Genomic DNA, 22,984 nt, shown 5'->3' on the forward strand with positions numbered 1-22,984 from the left:
TCATGTGGGTGCCTTTCCTCCCCGGGGTCTCCCCTTCTACTCAGGCCATTCTTAGGACTGTTGTCACATAGCAGGACAATTTGCCAGTGAGCCCCATCAAAACGTTTTCCTTCTTTGTCACCTGAAATTTAGGCAGAGATACCCAACATTTTTTGTCTGTGACAATTTACTTCTCTGGGAGAAGGACATTGAGTGATGATAGTTTAGGATCGTGGGAACTTTTTAAAATTCCTTAAGATTTCTGCACAATTCTCAGAATCATGATTTCAGAAGGGAAATCAGTTTTTGACTTGGTGACCCTCTACACCCACAATCTTTTCAGCTGTGCCAACCTTTACAACAGAGTGGATTGCTGAGTAAACGAAACGATTGTCAGCTTGAAGATCAGCAATTTTAAGTGTTCCACTGGTGTCTTAAGACACATCAATATTCCAGCCACAAAATTGTTATTTTAGCAGTTTCTCAGTAAAATGTCACTTAAGTCCATCAACAAACTATTTAAGGGTTATAAGCTCTTCTGTTTACTGACCGACAGAACCATCTCCAAGATTACTAACAGAAGAAACTAAAGATTGTGACTCCTTTTAAATAACACAAGGTAGGAAGGTCAAGTTTAAGCTAACAGTTATAGTTGAAATATAAAATGCAAAAGGAAAGAGCTAAAATAAAATTACTTTTAGAAAGCTCTTAAAAACCCAACATAAAATGGTGAAAAAAGCAAGAAAGAATATATATTCCAATATACTCCAGTATACTCCAGAAGAAGTAAGAAACCACCACCCCTGATGATTGCATCCCATACTGGAGTGCTGGTTCAAGTCTTGGCTGCTCTGCTTCCTACTCAATACACTGCCAGTACACATGGGAAAACAGTGGAAGATGGCATAAACGTTTGGACCTTGCCACTTCTGTTTTGGAGGAGATAGAGCTTCAGTCTCCTGACTACCAAATGGCCTAGCCCTGGCAACCCTGTCCATTTGGGGAGTAAATCAGTCACTGGAATATCCTTCTGTCTCTTCTCTCTATATTGCTCTGCCTTTCAAATAAATAAATCCTTTAGACACAAGTAAGCAATTCACTTGTTCTCAATACAATTATATCACATTTTTTACTTGGCACCAACCTATACTTCCTTTATTCACTTTAAAAAGGGACATTTATTTATTTATGTGAAAGAGTTATAGAGAAGGAGACAGAAATCTTCCATCTGTTGGTTCACTTCCCAAGTAGACCCCATGACCAGGGGTGGTCCTGGAAGAAGCCAGGAAAATTACCCAGATCTCCCATATGGGTAGCAAGGGCCCAAATATTTGAGCTATTTTCCACTCCTTTTCCAAAGCCATTATCACCCATATGGGATACGAACACTCAACGCAATAGCTTAGCCTGTTATACCATGAAGCAGGCTTCTCACTTTCGAAAAGTGCACCTCACTGTGCCATTTCCTTGTTCACAATAATGATAATGGCAGTGCTATACCTGATGGAGACTGCGGGCACGTGATTTTTAAATGATAGTAATCATTTTGATAACACTATACATGTTCCCAAAATATTTCACACAAAAAAGCTCACATGAATACAATGCAGGCTGGCACCCTGTGGCTAAAATACCAGGGTGGATGTTTAAGTGGTAGATCCAGACTTTTCTCACCAAATGGTACTACTGCTCTTTTCCTCTTGCTCAATGTTAAACATTCAACAATAAAATTTGCATGTTGAAATTGGAATCTCTAATCCTGGCAGTTTGAGGCATCCTTACATTTAGGGATCACCTTGGTGACAAGTGCACCCCTGCTCTTACCGTCCAGGTAGCCGACTTGGCGGTGCTCGACTGTTGGAAAGACACGTCGAAGCTGTGTGGGCCTGGGTAGTCGGTGTTGGAGGGGATGGCAGGCGAAGGCGAGAGGGCATCGAAGGTAGAGCTGGGCTGAGCATATGGAGAGGGTGCCGTGACACTGTTCTGTGCATGGTCTGTGTTGTAGGGGCTGGTAGACGAGGAGCCATTCTGGATCTGCTGGTCCATGCTGTTCAGAAGCCCCAGGTTCGTATACTGTGGCTGCGAAAAAATATATATATAGAAATGCCCATATTAGCCTCACACTCTGCAGATCACTCCACTGAAGAGATGCTCACATCTGAAACACTTCACATCAAAAATCTAATCATCTATTTGGAATAAACAGAAATAGTAAGACCACCCTCTGTGTAGGTGTGTGTGTGTGTGTGTGTGTGTGTAGCAACCATATATCATGCTGTCTGTACCACTTTTGGAGCTTTTGGAGACTGGCTTCCTCAAGAATGTTTAATGGCAGAAAGTTAGGATAACTTACTCAACACCCATGCCAAGTGTGCCCAGTGCTCACTACTGCCTAGGAATTCTTAATAGAAGACTACTACTTGTTATTTATTCAGGAATATGTAAGTATGGATGTATTTGATGATGTTCCTAATGAGAAAGACTACTTCTGGGATTGAATATCTTAAATTAGGGGGAAAAAGAAAGAATGGAAATGGATCAAAAATATTAGGGAAACCCAACTACAATAATTAGAACATAACAGGACATCTAAATATGGCCTCCTTTTTGGATATTTTTTTTTCAATTCCTGCTACTATTTTCTGCCATGTAAGTAAAGAAAAGATCATTGCATCATGAATTAGAGTCAATGATTGATCAATTCAAAGCATGCTAGCTCATATAGCCCTCTAGGCAATGCAGAGTCCCCAAAGCACAGGCCCAAGTACAAAGTGAGTATTCAGCAAAATTTTAACAGTAATACTGCATTGATTTCTTCCCAATTTACCTTTAAGGAATTTTATTGCCTTACTATCAGAGTTGGAAGCAACTGCCCATGCATTGCTTATAGAATTGGAATTTTGAAATTCAACTTTCTGCATCTGGGTCCCGGGCTCTGCCCATGCCATCACAACTCTCAGTCTGGTCAGATAAATTGCACATTGCTCATTCCCCCACCTTAGTGAAAGAGAGCCCATTTCTAGAAGGAACAACTGATCTTTGGGTCAGGATTTCATTGGTGACACACTGGGATACATGGAAATCTCGTTTCTTCAAGAGCAGAGAATGGAAGAAAAGCAACCAGGGAAACACAGCCCTTTATAAAGCAAACAAGGGCCCTGGATCTCCAAATGAAGCATACCTGAGAACCCCAGCCTATGTTAAAATCTGGAGAAGGGCAGCCTCTCAAAGGAAGAAGGGGGTTGGAAAATGTTTCATTTTTAGCTGTAGGATCAATAAAATTATTTTATTGTACTTCCATTCTTTCATGTGGGGAAGAAAAGTGGACACTGCCATTTCATTCAATCCAAAGAGCATGTGTCTAAATGTTAACTGTCGCATGCCCACTCCATTCCATTCATGCATTCGCATTCCACTGCCGAATGTCACGTCCCCATTTGCTCTGCAAATAACTATGAATCTCTTTACACTTATCCCCTTGCTGACAAGAGCAGCTGCTGCTCTTGCCTTCTTTCCCCTCCAGCTTCCATAGCTTCTAGCCCTACCCCATGTTTTCAGCTTTGCCTCCTAACAGGTGTGGCAAAACTGCAGGTAAAATAACTAGAGGAGAAAAAAAAAAAATCCCGAGGCCAAGACTGGTACAAATATGTCCACACCCCTGGCTGAACTAAAGCTCTTAGGTATCCAAGCCTGAGGCAACAGCCCGGGTAGGGGATTGAAAAGATATTATTTGTGTTCAAGTTAAGGGTCAGTATACAAAGCACTCCTGCAAGTCCTGTAGGAATCAGATAATGCTCCCAAAGGCGCGTGCTTCCCTAGAGCAGTACAATTAGGGAGGCAGTGGGCCCTGACAAAAAGGACAAAGAAACTGGCTGAGCACTTTCTCCCAGGCAGTAAAACGCCTGGTGGGCCACCCCTTCCTCCTCCTAGCTACACACAAGAAACTTCAGCTAATTGTGAGGTTGGATGAGAACAAAGAAACATGGGTCCTTTGAATTTTCCTCCCTATATATATAAACAGAAGAGTTTTGAGGCCCAGCTTTAAAAGCCATTGAGCAAACACTCACTGAATCTCTGAGGACTTAAGAAAAAGAAAAATTCCATTTACCAAGGCATTACAAAGGAGACCCCTGGACTAGCAATGCGACTGAGCGTATTGGGTGGCACCAAAGAAGCAGAAATTGTATTCTAAAAGTCAATAAGCACGGTACCTGCAGGCAAGTCTCTTCCATGATTTTGTAAAATTCAAGGTAAAATATTACACTTCAAAACACGAGGATTGTCTCTATGCTGAAACCTCAATTTGTAAAGCAGAAATTTAGATCTCTCAGAGTTGAGCAAAATTACCATCTTACCATGTTACCTTGATTTGAAGGGAGACTGCCTATGTTAACCGAGTGCAGTTAAAGGCCAGGTACAAATCAATATTGCCAAGAAGAGCAAGTGTCACCAAGGCAGAACCAGCAAAATAATTTGCCATGCTCAAAGTGAATAATATTTGTCTCTTACTTTCCTCCTAATAAAACTGGTAGAGTGAAAGAAATAGTGCTTGCCCCTCTTATTTACTCCCAGAAATTCCACAAACAGAAGGGAAAGACATGTTATATTGGAATGCTATAGCAGCACTGACTGACAATGACAAACAAGTGTCTTACAGATGAAGGTGTGACACCTTTATACGTCACTCACCTGCCCTCAGAAGAACTCTATGAGGTCCCAAGGGTGTGTGTCTCTCTGTGTGCATTTTAGTAAGCAAAAACTATTAGAACATTTGTAATAAAATTGGCAGATTCTCCCTCACTAACCTCAAAATACCTTGATCTCAAAATATTCTTACATAATGAATGAAAATCTTATGTATCTATCCTACTATATCTGGAGAAAGAAGCAATCTTCTTTCCTCATGATATACAACACAAAAATGAACATGATTGGGCCCAGCATGACGGCTCAATGAACTATTCCTACTCTTGCAGGCACTGGGATCCTGTCTAGTGACTGCTTCATGTCCCAGCTGCTCCACTTTCCATTTCCTGCAGATGGCCCAGGAAATTAGTTGGAGGATGGCCCAGACCCTTGGGATCCTGCAACCACATGTGTGACCCAAAAGAAAGCTCTCCCTGGCTTTGGATATGTTCAGCTCTAACCATTGTGGCTACTTGGGAGTGAACCAGCAAATAGAAGATATTTTTGTCTTTCCTTCTCTGTAAATCTGCCTTTCCAATAAATAAACAAAAAAAACAAATAAATCTAAAAAAAATGATGAACATTCATCTTATATCTACTATATGAGTTTCAAAGAAAAGTTCCTCCAAGGTCAAACACATGCATCATTTCCTATAAAATAACTTAGAAAACTTAGTGTTTCAGTCCTTGAAAGTCAGCAATATCAAGAGTTGGAATATCTATCTGGAGGCTCATCAGACACTCCCTGATCTGCCTACGGAAGTGTGAAGCACATGCTTATAGCAACATAACATACTCCGAGCACAGAACTGCCGAATGATGCTCTGTGACATGGCTTCGGTGTACTAGGTTGTGCATACCCAGGGTCTGGATATCTGTTTGCTATTACCATAAAGAACAAATACAACTACTCATTCCTATATAGAGAGGAGCAGTTTCTTACACTTTTCCCTCCACCCATAAGTCCTTCTGCATTCTCACTTCTCTCTGGAAAGGTTAATCTATTTCTTCACTAAACTTAAATTCAGGGCCCAGTGTGATGGTCTAGCAGCTAAAGCCCTTGCCTTGAACACGCCGGAATCCCATATGGGTCCTGGTTCTAATCCTGGCAGCTCTGCTTCCCATCCAGCTCTCTGCTTGTGGCCTGGGAAAACAGTCGAGGACGGCCCAAAACCTTGGGACACTGCATCCGTGTGGGAGACCCGGAAGAGCTCCTGGCTCCTGGCTTCAGATAGGCGCAGCACAGACCATTGTGGTCACTTGGGGGAGTGAATCATCGGACGGAAGATCTTATCCTGTGTCTCTCCTCTCTCTCTCTCTCTCTCTCTCTCTCTCTCTCTCTGACTTTGCAATAAAAGGGTTAAAACAGCAATGCTCATGAATTCAGTAGTGTGTGACTACATTGTGCCATAAAGAGGGTTTACTAGTAAATACTGAGATGTCTACTTACTTAAAGTTGGCGTTATAATTACTTTGTTTTGAAAGAATGCAGCATTAAAAACCCCAATTAGTTCATTGGTCTTTGTAACGGAAATAAGGGCAGAAGTATAATCTGTGTACCCAAAATTCTCTCTCCATCAGTTTACCTGCATCAGAGATGGATGCAGTCTCTCCCAGATGCTGCTCTCTGCAGCAACAGATTTTGTGCAAACACGGCATTACAAACCAACAATACATAGCAAGAGAATATCAGAAAGAGAAATGGAGAGCAAATCAGGGATAGAAGAGGCTCACATTGTGATGCAAAATCATATTTCACCTCACATCCAACGAACCCTTACTAGAGCAAATGATGATTTGCCCAAATTTCATTTGGAGGAAATTCTACTTACAAGCCTGAGTGAGCGTAAATGCAGTTAGATAGTGCCAGCATCGTGCCTTAATAAGCTCCCACCTGTGGAGCCAGCATCCCATATGGACATCAGTTTGAGTCCTGGGTGCTCCACTTCGGATCCAGCCCTCTGCTTATGGCCTGGGAAAGCAACAGAGGATAGCTCAAGATCTTATGTCCCTAAACCATGTGCATCGTGCAAAGAGGCCCCTTCAGAGTGAACCATATTTAGCTGTTGCAGCCATTTGAGGAGTGAATCAGCAGATGGAAGATCATAAAAAAAAAACAAAAAACAAAAAACAAAACAAAAAAGACTAGGTATTTGGAATTTATCAGCCTTACATCCTGGTAAAGACCCTGCTATGAATTGAGACGTGGGGACACAGGCTTCTAAATCCCATCAATGCTTTTAATGCACTAGTGCCACTCTTAGGCATGGTAACCTAACAACATGGATCTTAGTTTCTTATAAGAAAGTCAATGTGGAATATGTCTGTGGAGAAGGTGAGCCACTTCCAATATCTTGCTACCGTAGGTAAGTCCACCCTCATGTGCATGGCTGTTGGAGACTTCTGCCATGAGAGGGCTCGCACATGGTCCTCACGGCAGAACATTGCCCTGGCTAAACCTCAAAATACGCTTTGTTTCAGGCAGCAAATATGGCTTCTTAAGCTGGTCTAATCATTCACCTAAGGCTTCAGGGAAGAGCAATTGTGAACATTCTACAGCCCCTTCTGAAAAAAAAAAAAATCAGTTTTGTTCCTGACCCTGGCTTTACAAAGCATTCATTCGATTATACTCAAGCAGACAACATTATGTCTCATAATGTCAGGGAGATGGTGCATTTTCAACGAGCACAGCCTAAGGGAGAAATACTCATCATTTTTAAGTCTTCTACCTCATATCTCAAAAAACAAGCATTTGTTTTATGCTAGAATTAAACACAATTGACTTAAAATGCCCCATTCTAGCTTAAAAAGATATTTGTATGATAAGATCAAATTAAACCACTATCCACCTTAAAATTTATTTTGCTTCATTTTGTCCCTCAAAAACATTTTTTAAGATACAAAATATTTCAATCTTTTTGTCTTCTAAAATTTCTCTAAAAGTGAATATTTAAAAGTAAAATATACCTACACCTTCTAAGAACAAAATGTAAGACTAAAGATCTTGAGCACACACAAGCACAGAAAGATAATAGGCTTGAGGTTTGCTAAAATGCTTTATGTCTGATATCAAATGTGCAGATTCTGTCAGAGTCAAAATTCTGTAATTGAAGAGAGATGTTCCTACAAACTTCAAATAAGGTACAAGAAATAAATACAAAGTTGGTTGATCAGGTATAAACTTTGACAGAATCTATAATTTTAATCTTGTCATTCTTTCTCTGGATATAAGAAAAATAGAGTTTGAAGACACTTTAAACCATCAGCAACCAATGTTTTGATAGAACTAATTTTCAGACACATGAACATTAAGAGAAAATAATACATAATCATAGCAATTTTTGGTAAAAGGTTGTCGGTAGAGGTCGGCACAATAACACAGCATAACCCTCTGCTCTGTGGCACTGGTATCCAACATGCGCACAAGTTCTTGCCCCAACTGTTCCATTTCAAACCCAGCTTCCTGTTTATGACCTGGGAAAGCACTGGGGATGGTTCAAGTTCTTGGGACTCTGCACCCATAGTGTTCCTGGCTCCAGCTTCAGATTAGCTCAGTTCCAGCCATTGCAGCCGTTTGGGGAGTGAACTGGCTGATACAAGATCTCTCTTTTACCTTCTCTCTATCAAAATAAAAATAAATAAGTTGTAAAACAATTGTAAAACAATTGTGACATGAAAATGAAGGCATCGGATTTAGTAAATTAATGATACCCATCAATTATAAAAATTAAAGTTCTATAATAAATTTTGCATTCACATTCAATGCACTCTGTGAAAGTACTATTAGCTGTTGTTACTATGGTAGGTGATTCTTGTACTGAGTCCTTATCGTGTGCCTTCCAGCATTCACATGCTTTGAGCGTTTTCTCCATTTAATCATCATGGATAGGTGGTATTATTATTCCATGCTGTATACATATTTTACGGATGAGGAAACTGAAGCTCCACAAGATTAAGTAACCTGTCCTAAGATGTGACAAGAGCTTGACCGTGAAACCAGTAAATCTGGCTCAAGAACCCGCTTTCTCAAGCAGCCTTCATTCTAACAGCACGTAAATAAGTGCTTAGATTTCTATATGGAAGTTTATGTAAAAGACTCAAAGAAAGTACTCAGCTTGTTTTGGTTTTTTTGTTTGTTTGTTTGTTTGAACGGTAGAGTAACAGGGGGAGGGGGTGGGAGGTTAGAGACAGAAGAGAAGTCTTCCAGCTGGTTTACTCCTCAAATTGCCACAATTGCTAGAGTGGACCCAGACTGAGCCTGGATCTGGGTCCACAATATGGGTTGGGGCTGGCCTGCTTCTAGTGTCTTCTGCTCTCCCAGGTGCATTAACTGCACCTCGATTCAGAAGATGAGCAGCAGGGAGCAGTTAAACCGGTACTCTGAAATGGGATCCTACATGGCAAGAGGCAGCATAACTTCCTGCACCACAACCCTGGCCCTCTTTCATTGTTCAAAGCAAATCCCTTCAGTCCTTTTCCCTCTGTTGATGCAGGTTCTTTCCCAACTCACGCTTCAGCTCTCAGTTACATGTCATCCCCAGAAGCGTTGCTTGCTTTGTCACATAGAATGTTCTCTCATTTCAGCTTCTCAGTGCACTTTCCCTTGCCATCACTTTGAAATTAAATGTCTTATTTCTAATGTGGGTATTTTGGACTATAGTCTAATTTCATAACCCATTATATCTGGTGTATGTAGTGCTGATTCCATACTACCTGGCACAGTGTCTGAGACATACTAGATGCTCAGAAATAATCAGTTCACTTAAAATGCAAAACACTTCATTAAAATTTCCCTTCAGAAAGTATCACTTCTTCTAATGCAACTAAGTATTGATTTTTATCATGACACAAGTGGTCTACAAACAATTTATTTGCATATGCCCATCAGCAAACATCGTAGTGCATTCTCAAAAACTGTATGACCTTGGTGTTTTGCTTTGTCTTGGTAGGTGGGAATTGTGCCTTGAGCTTGAGCTTTTATGGGAACTGGTAACAGAATAGCCAGTCCTGTCACTCACTATGCAATGAGTAATACTTGGTAGTTCACACCTAGCTGGCAAGTTTATTAATGAGCTTCTACTTCCTTAAAATGAACACATGTACACTTTGGTGCCAAGGCAGTGCCTTTACAACCAGTGGTCTAGGTTTTGTTTCTAACACATTTAGATCATCTGTACAACCCAAATCTTGTTGGTAACATAATTATTTGCTTCCCACTGACAGTGATTTTAGCCAAATGCAAGTTATTTTGGAAAGAAACCACACAGAAACAACCCCAAAATAAGAGGTTTCGTTTCTAGTAGATATGCCACAAAACAGGACCCTTCCTGTCTAATTTTCTGACTTACTGCCCAGTTAGCCAAAATTCGGGCTAGCATGATGACAGAGTTTAATGGCTTCACAAAGGCCTGTGTTGAGGAACTGAGACTGTAGTTTATCAGCCTTATAAGCCTTTTTTTTTTTTTTTGCAAATGCCATTCCCACACTACAACATGCACTGAAGTGGTAGAAACATTGGTATTTATTTACATGTGGAAAACTAAAGCATGCAACAAGGGCTAGCCTATTAAACAGACACACAGAATTTGCATGTGTTCTAATGAGGAACATGGCTTCATGGAATCTCATTTCCTTTTCCTTGCCAAGTGTTTTTGCTGATTGCTACATTTTTATTGTATTTGAAGTAATTAAAGTTTTCAGTGATTTACCATGCTATGTAATTAGACGTGGTGACTTACGTAACATTGGAGTGTTCCCGTATGCTGTCACTCCTCCCTGCAGAATAAAACTGAAGTTTCCAGCTATGTGAAAAACAGGCCTTGGTTTGAAAAGCACGCATCGAATCATGTCATTCTACTTGCCCGTTCTAAAAGTAACAATCCATCCATCAGTTTGGTCATTACCATAGCTCATTAGTGTCTCATCTGAGTTTAAAAAAATTAGTTGGGCCACTATTTTTAAGAGTAAAATAGCTTCAAAATTTCGAAGTAATTCTTTAGTAATAAATAGAAAGAAGAGAGTGGTTTTAAACCATCAAGCTATTCACCCGCATCCAAGTACCCACATCTCGCATGATGATCCGAAGCCATACAAGAGGATAGCAACAAAGAAACAAAGCAAACACTTCCAAACAGTGACTGTGCCACTAGATAAAGATCCTCATCTGTTTACTTTCTTCAAATCGAAATGTATTTCTGACTTCACTGGGCAACGTCTTATGTACAAACAGCATAAACTTTACATCATGTATCTGTTAGAAGAAAAGTCATTTCTTACTCAGGGAACTGCCACTTGAAGTATAATGAAAATAATACTGGGTCAACTTGAAAGAATGAGAGTTATAAGATATTAAGGAGACCACACAACTGAGTTACCTGCAGAACATACAGATGAATGAGGCTTGTATATATGCACAGGATTGCTGTATGTTTTGCACAGGTCAGTTACAATTCATCTTTTCTTTCAGTGTATACAGCTGCCATATTTCTACCTGAAGACACTCCTTTAAGCATATATAAAAGATGACGTAAGTCCCACTGCATTCAAGGAGCATAATTTAGAGGAACCTTATCTTTACAGAGGACAGGGAGATACAATCGTAACACCACTTCTGCCCTCCAACAGTCTTCACTGGAAAGATGGCAGGGAGGCTCCTGGTACACCCAGAGAGCCTTGTACAAGAAACAGAGACGTCAAAGAGCTTAGAGAGCAGAGACAGAGATTATTGTCATCTAAGGAACCAAGATGTTCTTAAGGGTAAGGTTGATCCTCAGCTGGAACTGAGAGATTGGCCTAAGTATTTAGGACTAGAGGGCTTGGAGTACACAATACTCAGAAAAACACCTTCCTATGCTGATTTCAAACATACTCAAACACATAACTATTTTCTGCTAAAGCATTTCTTAAACCAAAAGTTTATTTCAACCTTTCTCCCTACCCAGAATTACAGTTTCTGTGTATAGACCCTGTGTCCCTCAACCTTAGTCAGGGGACAGAGCCTTACATATCCTCTTTAAAACTAATCAATCCATTCTCCAAATATCTCATGTTTCCCTTTGAGGGGCTAATGATTTTCCTTTTAATTCTGATTCCATCAATAGAGTGACACTAATCCAGACTGATTTGAGTAAACAGGGCATATTCCCCATTGTCTCTGTGATCTGAGAAAGAATGAACTTGAGAAAGATCACCGCCTGGATTGGAAATGGCCCCTTTGGGTGTTTTTGCGCAAGCTTAAAAGGGAAAAGAAAATGCCTGTGCAGAGTTCTGTCCAGGGCCAGCTCACTTTGGGGGTGGTGATTCTAAGATGGGTATTATATTAAACTGCTCCTATTAGTGGCTTTAGCACCAATAAGAAAGTAGAACTTTTTCTTTTGTAGTGTGTCCAGAAGAGCTGACAAGACTGTTTCACAAATTCCTGCCTCTGGCAACTAATGCAGGCTGAGTCAAACTTCCCTCTTTCAGCTTTTCTAAGGAGATCTTTTTTGTTTTCCATTTAAGAAACACAGACAAAATGTAATTCATATTACAAGTTTTGCATGAAATATCAATTTATGCTCTACATGCTTTTGCTCACACTCCAAAAGCATCTTCTCCCCCCACCACTACCAACACTAGAACCAACAGAGTTTATTTTAGCACCATTTGCTGAGTTTCTAAATTGGCGAGCAAACATAATTTCATGAAACCATTGCTGTTTGAAACTCCATAATAGTTTAATTTCACTCCAGTTTTGGAAATGAAACTTCAACAATGCTATTTATAATCAGTGTTTAAAGTGAGTCATTATGAAACATGAAATAAAGATATTTTCAAATTTCTGAAAAGTCCAATGAGATGCTTCACTTAATCATGAATTACTTCACAAAATTACTTCACTACTTCACAGTTAAAGTGTCTTTTGTGAAACCTCAATATTTCTTTTAAAGTAAGCAAAGAGTTAAAAAACAGAACAGTAGTTTAAGGTTGGGTACTTTCAAAATATATGTAAGTGGAGGATTATGTTGTAAGAGAAGGAAATGGATAGTAGGCCTAAAGGTCTTGGATTTATCATGGAATCCAGTTCATCCTATTTATTCCCTTTGCCTTGAATCCAGCTAACAACTTCCCCCCACCCATGACCCACCCTTATCTGTCCTTCTTCTTCCTAGCATTTTCCTCTTTGTAGCCTTTAGTTTTTTCCTAGATAAGAAGGAAGTGAGAAATGAAATTGTGGAAAGAGAAAATATAAATATATATGAGGACATGCCATTTCCAAATATTTCTCTTCAAATATTGGATGCGTGTCCTTGTCCCAGAGATAAATTTGAAATTTTTATGGCAAAGACTTTGAAACCACTATACCCATATCTTAAATTTCTGCCTTTTATTCTAACTTGTTGGCTTTGTCTTTTGCATGAAACATTTTGATTTCTTCTTGACCTAATTTTTTTCCAGCTGGGATTCTCACTTTGAACAAGTAACACACTGGATATATCCTCCTGCATACTTAGTTCTACGGTAAATATGTTCACTTGGACCTGCAACCAGAGAAAAGGACTTAGTGTCCTGATACTTCGACTACCATTAAATACAGTTAACTATAAACTAACATAGCAAATCGATCTGTTCTTTATTTCTAGATATGATTAATTTGAAAATAAAAAAAAATGTCATGCCCAAATACAATAGGAGGCATTGTACCTGTATCCATAGAAGCCCAGCAATAGGAACAGGCAGTCTGCTATCTCCCCAAGTCCAACTAATCATTTGACTGAATCTTATCTTTCTTGTGTAAAGGATGCCATTTTTTTTTTTTACCCATGGAGCACATAGTCAAAATTTTGAATCTTGAAATCTGAACACCATCCACTTTCAACACACGTGACACGTGACATAGCTCGTGGTAGTATAAGAAGTCCCTGCCATCTTTTTTTTTCCATTTCTATGAAAGCTTTGCATTGTAACACAAATATTAACTGCATTTCACTGCCAAGTCAAAATATTCTCTTTTCAAATCCAAATACCATGCTCTTTCCTCTGGCTCATTCCTCTGGTTTTTGCAGTAATTTTCTACCCTCTAGATAGAACAGCTTTCTTGGCTAGATTCTGAACCTCACAACACTACCTTCATGACAGTTGAACTCCATTTCACTGTTTGAGAGTGTTAGTGCTTCTTGCCAATTCTGCTTTACACTGGAGCATCTGTAGAGAGCTTACATACTCCCTAGAACCATGGCTTCTCAGAGGCTAACGATTGTGACATAATCTTTGTCTTCCTCACAGTGTCTATCGCTGTGATTGTGCTTCATTAATTCTTAGCAAATGTTAGGTTGTTTGGAAATACTTCCTTAGTGAGGGAAATAATATAAATCATGTGTTCCTTCTTTATAAAACAGATGATTATATCTGGTTTCCATCCAATCAATATTCTTTTTTCACTTTGGGGTAGGTCATTGTACAGAAAGAATCAAATGAAGAATCAAGGTCTATATAAAGATCCAATATTGAAGAGATCAAAGGGCAGAGAATACATGACTTGTATGAGGATCCCAAAGCCAATCATCCCTACCTTTCTAAAACCTCAAAGTAACGGACACTCCTACAACGCAAATGTGCAATTCCGAGAAACATGTACTTTTAGACTGTCTAAAACAAAATTATTTATACCACCAAAGTGCTCTCCACCAGAGCTCCAATCACATCAGTATTCTATTCAAAATCCTTTCATGGCTTTGTATTGCCACTGCATTAAATTTAAACTCCTCTCAGTGTTATGGCTCTCTTCGGACCGCTCAGCCCTACAAACTCAACTTTCCTAGTCATCACCTGCTCTCAATTGCACCTGAACTATTTAATATTTCTGGGCAGATGCTTATTCTTTACCTGAAATTCCCTCTCCTCTTACACTTGCAGTATTTGGAAGGACCCATCTGCCTTCTCCCGTTCAGCTGCATCTTCCACATTCTTGGAGGCTTTCTTGACCCTCCAACCCCAAGGGACTCTTTCCCTCCCACACTTTTTACTATCAGATGCCCATATTTTAGATGGTAATAGTATCTTCTAGATATTCTAACTGTATGCATAACTGGGATATTCACTCAGTGAATGATAAACTTCTTAGTGGAGGAAATATTTGTTATTCATTTTCAAATCTTATAAGCCATCTAATACACAAAAGAGACTCAGTAAACATTTATTTAAAAAGAGTAAGTCAGTCACTTTTCATAACCTTTGCTTCTCCTTCAAAATGGAATTTTTCACAAATATTGACACAGTACAAAACAAACAAAATAGTGAAAATATAACATATTCAGAGAAGTAACATATTAATAAGCTGCAGCTCACTATCTTTATGTACCTCAAAATTGCATTCCTAAAAGAATACTAGAAATAATTCAATACTTTATGCTAATTGCTTCACCTTGACACTTCAGTCCATTATCTTATATCATTATATTACCTTACTGGAAATCTTTCATAGCCATCATTAAATTTTCACTGGATAGGAATGTTATTTCAGTCATCTGAACTTTTCTCATTACACATCAAAAGTCAATTGAGAGTTCACTTAACTAGGAAAATATTTCATCTTCAGAGTAGTAAACTTTGATGGACATTACAGAAACAACTAGGCTATTTTCACTGGGATGCCTTTATTTACCTTTACTCACGCTTCCTTGTATATTGACAGAAGCAGGAGAAAAAAAAGTGTAATTTCATAATGGTAGTATGAAGGGAGGATTTTTTTTTACTCATTTGTTTAAATTCCATCAGTTCAGGTTCCACCCAAAGAAATCCTATGCATATAAAACCAATCTAAAATACTCTTGTGGTCACATTTTCTCAATGTTAAACTGAGGTCCCTTTCTGACAAACAAAAGTTCAGATCTCTACTTCTTTAATAGGTAGATTGTAGGATCTAAACTCTGGAATGTCTTTTAAGAAAGTTTTTAGCAACTTTGCATTCAGAAAATATTGTCAGTATGATGTAAAAAAAAAAAAGTCCCCCATCTTTCTGGTTGCAATAGAAGCCCCCAGCACCCATCCATGTGTTCCACTGTGTTTCCTACGCCACTGTTGAGGATCACTGCTCTTCTAAAAAACAAAACAACAAACATGCTTTTCCTTATCTATTATCACCAAATTGTTTTTTTCTCAATAGTAGTGAAGGGAGGTTTGATCTATGATCTAAGATCTCTTTCTCCTACTCCCCTCTGGGCTTGAGGGCACCCAATTGGAAAATAAGCAGTGCAATCTGAGGCCACAGCACTCACTAAAGAGTACAGCCTGGCACACACCTGAATTAAGCCTGCAACTCTGCTTCTAAACCATGACGCTGTTTTTTTGCTCGGGATGCTAAATATCACAGAAGCACAAAAGGGAAAAGTTTAAACTAATATTTTTAGTAATAATCAGGAGGAAAAATCACTCCAAGTAAAAACAGACTGTGTTTCCGCAGTCAGTGGAAACCATGTTGGGATAGGAAACACTTTTCCTTGATCAGGCAGGCCCAACAGTCAATCAAATGACAATGGCCTTGACTCCCAGAGTTAATGTTGCTGTCTTGTCTTGCTTTCAACCAGCTTTGCACAACAGCTTTTAGAGGGGAATGATTCTAGAGCATTCAATCTCTCCTGGACATTAAAGTAAAAAAAAAAAAATAAGTAAATGGAACATGATATTACATGAGGATATTTGAAAAATTTTATGAAAAATGGAACTAGAAGAGAATACACACTTTAACATTTTACAAACTTCTCCAGTAAGCTCTCACAACTACAGAAAACAAACATTTCTAACTTCCATTTGCAACATTCAGTGCTTGTGTATAGACAGCTGGAATTTCCCTTTAAAAATTCTGTTCAAAAGCACTGGAACTCGCTCACCAAAGTACCTTCCCATCTTTGTTCAAAACCCCAGATGGGAAAATGTGATAAACATCATTTTGCAAAGAGGTTTGTTTTCTCTCTCTCTCTCTCTCTCTCTCTCTCTGCTCCACCCCGGAACGAACACACACACACACACTCATCCACTCCATCTTTTTTGAAAACAGTGTTGCACTAAACCTTAAGCTGCGAAGAAGGCCCTGCCTACCAAGCCTCCCCACTTCCATGTCTGATGAGTCTCAGAGCAACCTAGCAAGACGGTGGAGCTTGCTGGAGGCCGTTTCCCTGTCACCCAACAGGAGAATATCAAGTGCTGTTACATCCTGACCATGTTCTTATCCTCTCCAGACCCTCTTCTCTGCATTAGAACCTTCTCCAAATCCCATTTTGCTTGGAGGAATAGACCTAGCAAGCTAAATCAAGGAGAGGAAAGAAGGAAATATCCTTATATATATATATTTTTTTTTTCAGTTATCAACTCAGAAAAGTTACCAGTAAATTAAATTTAAAACAAAAAACAAAACCCTGTGAAGTCAGAAACCTGGTATAGTTTTTAAAGATTTTTAACTCAGTAGTAGTTGTCTACCTTTGTTAGTCTTAATTTCCCCAATCTGAATGCAGTGGTGCCGTTGTTATAGCAACTGAATATTTAGACATAAATCCCCAAATGTTACAAATTTTCCATAAAAATGTCCAGGTTTTCCGAGTCCTATCACCCTCGGCATTTCGCGTAGAGTTCTCAGATGTAGAACTCCACCGTCCCAGAGGACTCGGAAGTATAATCCGCTACAGAAAAGAAACCCGGCCTAAGTAACAGGATGGAGAATGAGCCGTGACGATACTGTATCACACACGCACGTCGGCGGAAGGATATGAAAATTCTGAAGACAGCGGCCAGACAACACAGGCAGGTAGGGAAATTCAGCCATGTTTTTCACAGCTATCCTCTGTGTGCCTCAGCAACATTCCAGAAGACAACAGATAAGCCATACCTTGGAGCTCCTGCCCACGCATTTGCCTAAAGATTTTGAAAAATTTAAACCAGTGTAGAAATATTTCCGTCCATCCTATTCTCACATACGGCGACTTCTTCCCTGTCATAAAAGGTGGAATTCCTATCAATACCTTCTCCTCAAAGCATTTACACAGTTTTTTTTTTTCCCTGACATTGTAATGTGACTTAAGGTTTTTTTTTTTCCCCACTTTGCATCAACTTTGTAAGTTTCCTTTAGAGACCTCTGAACCAACTTTTGCTTCTTTCCATTCTACAGAGATACACATAGTCAGACCTCAGACGCTGGAATAAACCCTGAGAGACAGCTTGTGAACAAAGACAAGCTGAGGGAGGTTATGAAAGAGAAATCATTTTCTTAATGACGGAAACGAGACACAGTTGCGTCCAACAGAAACAACAGAACATCTGGAGAATCTCCTCCAGTTTTACAAAGCTCACTTTAAATAGTAAGGCCAAACAAGAAACACGAGTTTCTCTCCTGACGGCAGGCAAGCCTGCTTGAATATTTGCAAGGAGCATACACGTTTCCTTTTCCTTCTGTTGATCACTTGATATTTCCCCTGGTATATTGACACAGTTCAGGTGTCTAGACAATAGTGTGGTCAGCACCACAGCGCCGGTCCGGCCTGGCTGCCCTTTGCCGGGCTCTTCCGCTTGCGGTCTGCACCACAGCCCTATGCATCTTGTTTTGATTTTTTTTTTTTTTTTAAGAATCTCAGGTTAAGTACACTTGTCTAACTTTTCAAGCATTCACCTGCGTGTATTTTCCTCGGAAACACCGACCTCTCCCCCACAGCACCCCCCTATCTGATTAGTGTCAACAGAGCTGCCCCATTGTGGGGAATGTAAACTAATATTGTTGTTAGACCTCCCTCCACCTTAGGAAACTTCCTCAAAGCCCTGCCGTCGCTTCAGAAGGGCGTCCCCCTCCCACCTTATCACTTGGTCCAGTGGGCTAAATCCTGAAGACAAACCTGATGCGATCAGAAAGGCAAGGCATTGGTACCCTAAGTTAAACTCCGCATGTAAAAACAACGCTTTTCATAGATGCTCTTAAATATACTGAGTAATGCATTCTTTTTCCAAAACAATTTTGTCATAGCACATAAAATGTCTACTTCAATCTCTAGAAAACAGGGACTTCACTAAAGTCCCCTTGGGATTTAGGCGGATCTTGGCGCTGAGATAATTAAAAAGTAAAATGGCTTTAAAAGTATCTCGCCTGTTGTTTTAGGGGAAAAAAAAAAAGTTTTCATTTGCTTTTAGGATGAAGTCTGGAGCTAGTACTAGGCTAAGAAGTTAAGAGCCAGTCGAGCTGTTTGTCTTGCTGGTATGTGAATCCCAGCACAGTAGTCATTTCACTGTCTCCAGCACTGGGATCTGCCCGCTCCATCTGTTCTTATCAAAAGTGGTTTTCTAAACTGCTGGATATTGGGTTTCTTCAAAGACATAATGTCACCCAGGTTTTTTTTTTTTTTTCTTTTCCCTTTTCTCCCACATTTCATCTCCCACTTAAAAAAAAAAAAAGCAAGAAAAAGAGCAGGATAGAAAATCTTAGAGGCACCATAGGAAACATTAGCGAAGAAAGTGAGATTCCTATAGACAACTTGCAAAAACATTACACTGGGTGACCAAGAACAACAAACATATTTTTAATCTAAAAAGATAAAAAAAAAATAAAATAAAAAGGCAATCTCTAATTGGAATGCTAAAATCTAAAAATCCTTACCTCACTAAATTGAGTCTGGGCATTGTTTTCCAGGTACAACATGTTAGCTGTAAGATTGATCAAAGCTGCTGTCTTCTCTTCTGGTTCCAGGATTTTACCAGCCCCCCACCCCCTCGGAGACCCCTAACAGTCTGAATCTCCTAAGAAGGTAACAGCACTCAAGGCCCTCTCTCTCCTTCTGTCTCTGCACACAACCTAAGGTTCCCTGATATATACTCAACTATAGGCATGAGGGGGCGGGACTCTTCTCTTTACCTGTCCAATCCATCAACTTCCACCTGGACTCCTCCACTCCAATGGAGTGAGGCCTCTCCCATCTCATTAAGTAGTTAGAATTCCTTATCACCAATCTTTAAAAGAAAAAGAAAGAAGAAGAAAAAAAAAAAAAACCACACACACACACACACACACAGAGGACAGAGACAGACAGGAAAACTTTCCCTGTCTCTTTCATAAGAAAGTGCACTCTGTCCTAAAAACCAAATCTCCCCAAACAAACTATTCCACCAAGATTCAGAGAAAGCATTTCAGAAAGTTAGTTTATACTTTGTAACTGAAGAGCAACACTTCAGGGAAAGTTTTATAGAAGAATTTTTTTTTTTGTCTGCTAATTTTTTCAATCTAGGCTTGAGGTTTTAAAAAGAACTATTACACAAAAAGAGGAATTAGACGAAAGTACTCAATTCCATTGTCGTTTCTTAAAATATAAACATTAAAATCTACTGATAGATGATGTCTTTTCAACTTATTCTTCTCAAAGAAATACCAGTGGTTTCATATCAAGCAATGCCAATACAAACCACTTGTCTTCTCAAAGCGTGCTTTAGCAACAATTCAAACTCTTAGTCCCGTTAACTTGTAAAAACAAACAAACACCTATATTACAACAGGAAATGAAAATTCTGGGAAACATGCCATTCATAAAAAAAAAAAGCATGCGCTGGATTTTTTTTTTTTCTCTATGTGTTCTTACCCTCTTTTTAATAATGCTCCTAGAAAATATCATTTCTGTGTTTGGGTAATAAAATAATATTCTTAAGCATGTTGTTATTTAAATGATTAATAAAATAGACCATAAAGAAGCAGGGAAATTTTCTGTGCACCTTAACATATATCTATATGAATGCTAAGAACATCCATATAGAATTTGGACTCAATTGTCATAATTTAGCAAGTATGAAATGTGGTTGAATGCTGTTATTTGATTCATTACAACACTTTCTTCTTACTACCAAATGTTCATAATTCAATAGACATATCTAAGCCTCATTTTCTCTCACCACTCAGGAAGCCAATTTCCTCTCTCTCTCTCTGGGCATGTTGGCTATAAATGAATAATTTCATTTCCTCTAAATTTTGGAGGATTCAAAGAAAATTAGGATATTCTATTCAGAAATCAATTTTGCAAATATTTTTGTGACCTTGAGTTTACCTTGTTTTTACTTCTGCTTTGCAGTCCAAAAAATGGATGTGCTCTCTGGGTGGTCAGAGAGGTGATATAAATCTCAAAACTTCGAAATTACTCATATTAATGTTGAGTACTTAACAACAGCAAAAGTACCTCTCCCATTACATAATTTTTAGAATATTCAAGAATATAGGAATCATGGAATACTACACATTCATATCATACAAAACATTCAGTTGTTCACTCAAATATTGGGTGGGCAGGCTAATTCTTCCATTCCCCATAATTAACCAGATAAACACTGTCTATAAAGAAAATAATTTTACTTACAAACCTCAGTATAGTGCTGTGCACCATATATTTAAATCTGTACTCACTGACAGTTTAAAGATCAATCGTGAAAAGCAGATGGTTGCTCCCTTGAAGATAAGTTCTAGCCTAGCAATTCAAATATTTGGGGGCCCCAAGAATCTTTTAGGCTTCTTTTGAAAAACATATTTTTGGCTCAGGCTCTAGTGCCACAGACTCTACCTCTAACTTTCCAGTCCCAAAGCTGGATTTCATGTAGCCTGTTGGGCAGATCTGAATGAACCCCTGCTACAGAGCTTAGGCTGCTAGCACAACTGCCCACAAAGCCATTACTGGATTCTTTTACCAACTAAAGGAATTTGTACCTTTAAAACTAAGGTTTGTGGTGTCAAATGTCAATGATATAGAATCAGAAGGAAACCATTTTTCACTGTCTAAAGATTTCCAGCAGAACTCGTGGATATATAAGTCAGATTCCTTCTCAATAGCCCTCCATGTTATAACACACTTACTGTAATTCTGCACAAAACTTAAGGCAATATCTTCAAAGCTCACTGAGAACTTCAGGTGGTTGTGGAAGAGAGCACTGGACTGGGAGTTAAAAGATAGGGGCGGCAGTCCCAGCTCTGTGTTGAGCCAGCTCTGCGCCTTTAGGGCAAATTACTTAACCTCCCTTGCTGCTGAGTCTTCATTGGTGAAATAAGGAACAGGACTAAACAATTTCTAAAGACATTACCAACATAAAAGTCTCTGACTTTGTCCAAAATACAGGAAGGGGCTGAAAGGATTACTTACAATTTTCTTGGCCTTCAATTTGTGCCTCTCTGTATCGTACCACTGAAGCCGTTGAGTTGCGCAAACACTAAGGTACTTAAAGTACATTTCTTTTCATTAAGATTTATTTATTTTTTATTGGAACGTCATACATATAGAGAGAAGGAGAGACAGAGAGAAAGATTTTCCATCTTCTGGGTCACTTTCTAACTGGCTGCAACGGCAGGAACTGAGCCAATCTGAAGCCAGGAGCCAGAAACTTCTTCCAGGTTTCTCTCGCAGGTGCAGTGTCTCATGGCTTTGGGCCACGCCCAATTGCTTACCCAGGGTCCAAGTAGAAAGCTGAATGGGAAGTGGAGTGGCTGGGATATGAACCGACTCCTACATGGGATCTCAGCACAAGCAAGGTGAGGACTTTAGCCACATATTTTATTTTATTTTATTTTTGATGATCTTTACATAATTAACTAGGGTGGGAAGAGTTCAGGATCAGGGGAAAGTGGGTGAGACCATTGTTTCTTAATTTTCCTGTATCTGGTGAAAGTAGAAAGATAAGGGGAGGAGCCACACCCAGACACCCAACCACCTCAGTACCCGGATGTCATCCAAAAGTCCCCAATGTGGAGCATATTCCAAAGGTTCTGCTCAAGCAGTTTTAATAGCTCTGAAATGCTATCGATCTCACAGACACAAGGATGAGGATATCCTTCCAAGGTTTATTAGCTGACACAGGCCACTTCTGAGTCTCTGTTCACTCAGAAATTGGCTGTTACGCATCACTGAGGTAGTTGATCAATTTGTTCTGTCCTCCTTCCTCTGCAGTGGTACCAGGTGTCCCCTGTAGAATCATTGGTCTGACATATACTCCATGTGCTTCTGAGTAATCCACTGCTCCGTCAGAGCCACTGAGAAGGCCCAGTTCTGACACATACACTCCATTTTCAGACTACAAGTCCTGCCACCCTCCCCGGAGCTGGAGTTTTGAGTCCAGTGGCTTAGCTGAGAGGACCCTCAAAGAAATCTCATCTGATCTGATCTCAGGCCTATCTCTTGTACGTGCATCCACTTACATGGGGTCCAGTTCATTCTGCCACCCACATCAGCCTATATCCACACCAGTCATTGCAATTACTAGGTCACATCTATCATAACTATCTCCAGTCCTATTTCCTTTTTTTAAAAAATTCACTTTTATTGAAAAGTCAAATAGATAGAGA

The 22,984-nt window shown here is 39.4% G+C and overlaps 1 protein-coding gene across 9 annotated transcripts in view; it reads right to left on the reverse strand.

Annotated features, from left to right (window-relative positions):
• TP63 (tumor protein p63) overlaps positions 1 to 22,984 on the reverse strand; it is a 204,330-nt gene that overhangs the window by 68,316 nt on the left and 113,030 nt on the right. For 6 of the 9 annotated variants that reach the window (XM_041002852.1, XM_041002855.1, XM_041002851.1 and 3 more), the window contains exon 4: positions 1,804 to 2,058. In XM_041002852.1, coding sequence (XP_040858786.1) covers positions 1,804 to 2,058 — 255 coding nt within the window. Of the gene's footprint in view, positions 1 to 1,803; positions 2,059 to 19,276; positions 19,463 to 22,984 lie in introns of those variants that run through there. The other 3 variants (XM_041002853.1, XM_041002858.1, XM_041002859.1) reach the window with 2 other exon arrangements.

The sequence above is a fragment of the Ochotona curzoniae genome, unplaced genomic scaffold, assembly GCF_017591425.1.
Source record: "Ochotona curzoniae isolate NIBS_2020 unplaced genomic scaffold, NIBS_Ocur_1.0 scaffold_2587, whole genome shotgun sequence".
In the NCBI taxonomy this organism is placed as follows: domain Eukaryota; kingdom Metazoa; phylum Chordata; class Mammalia; order Lagomorpha; family Ochotonidae; genus Ochotona; species Ochotona curzoniae.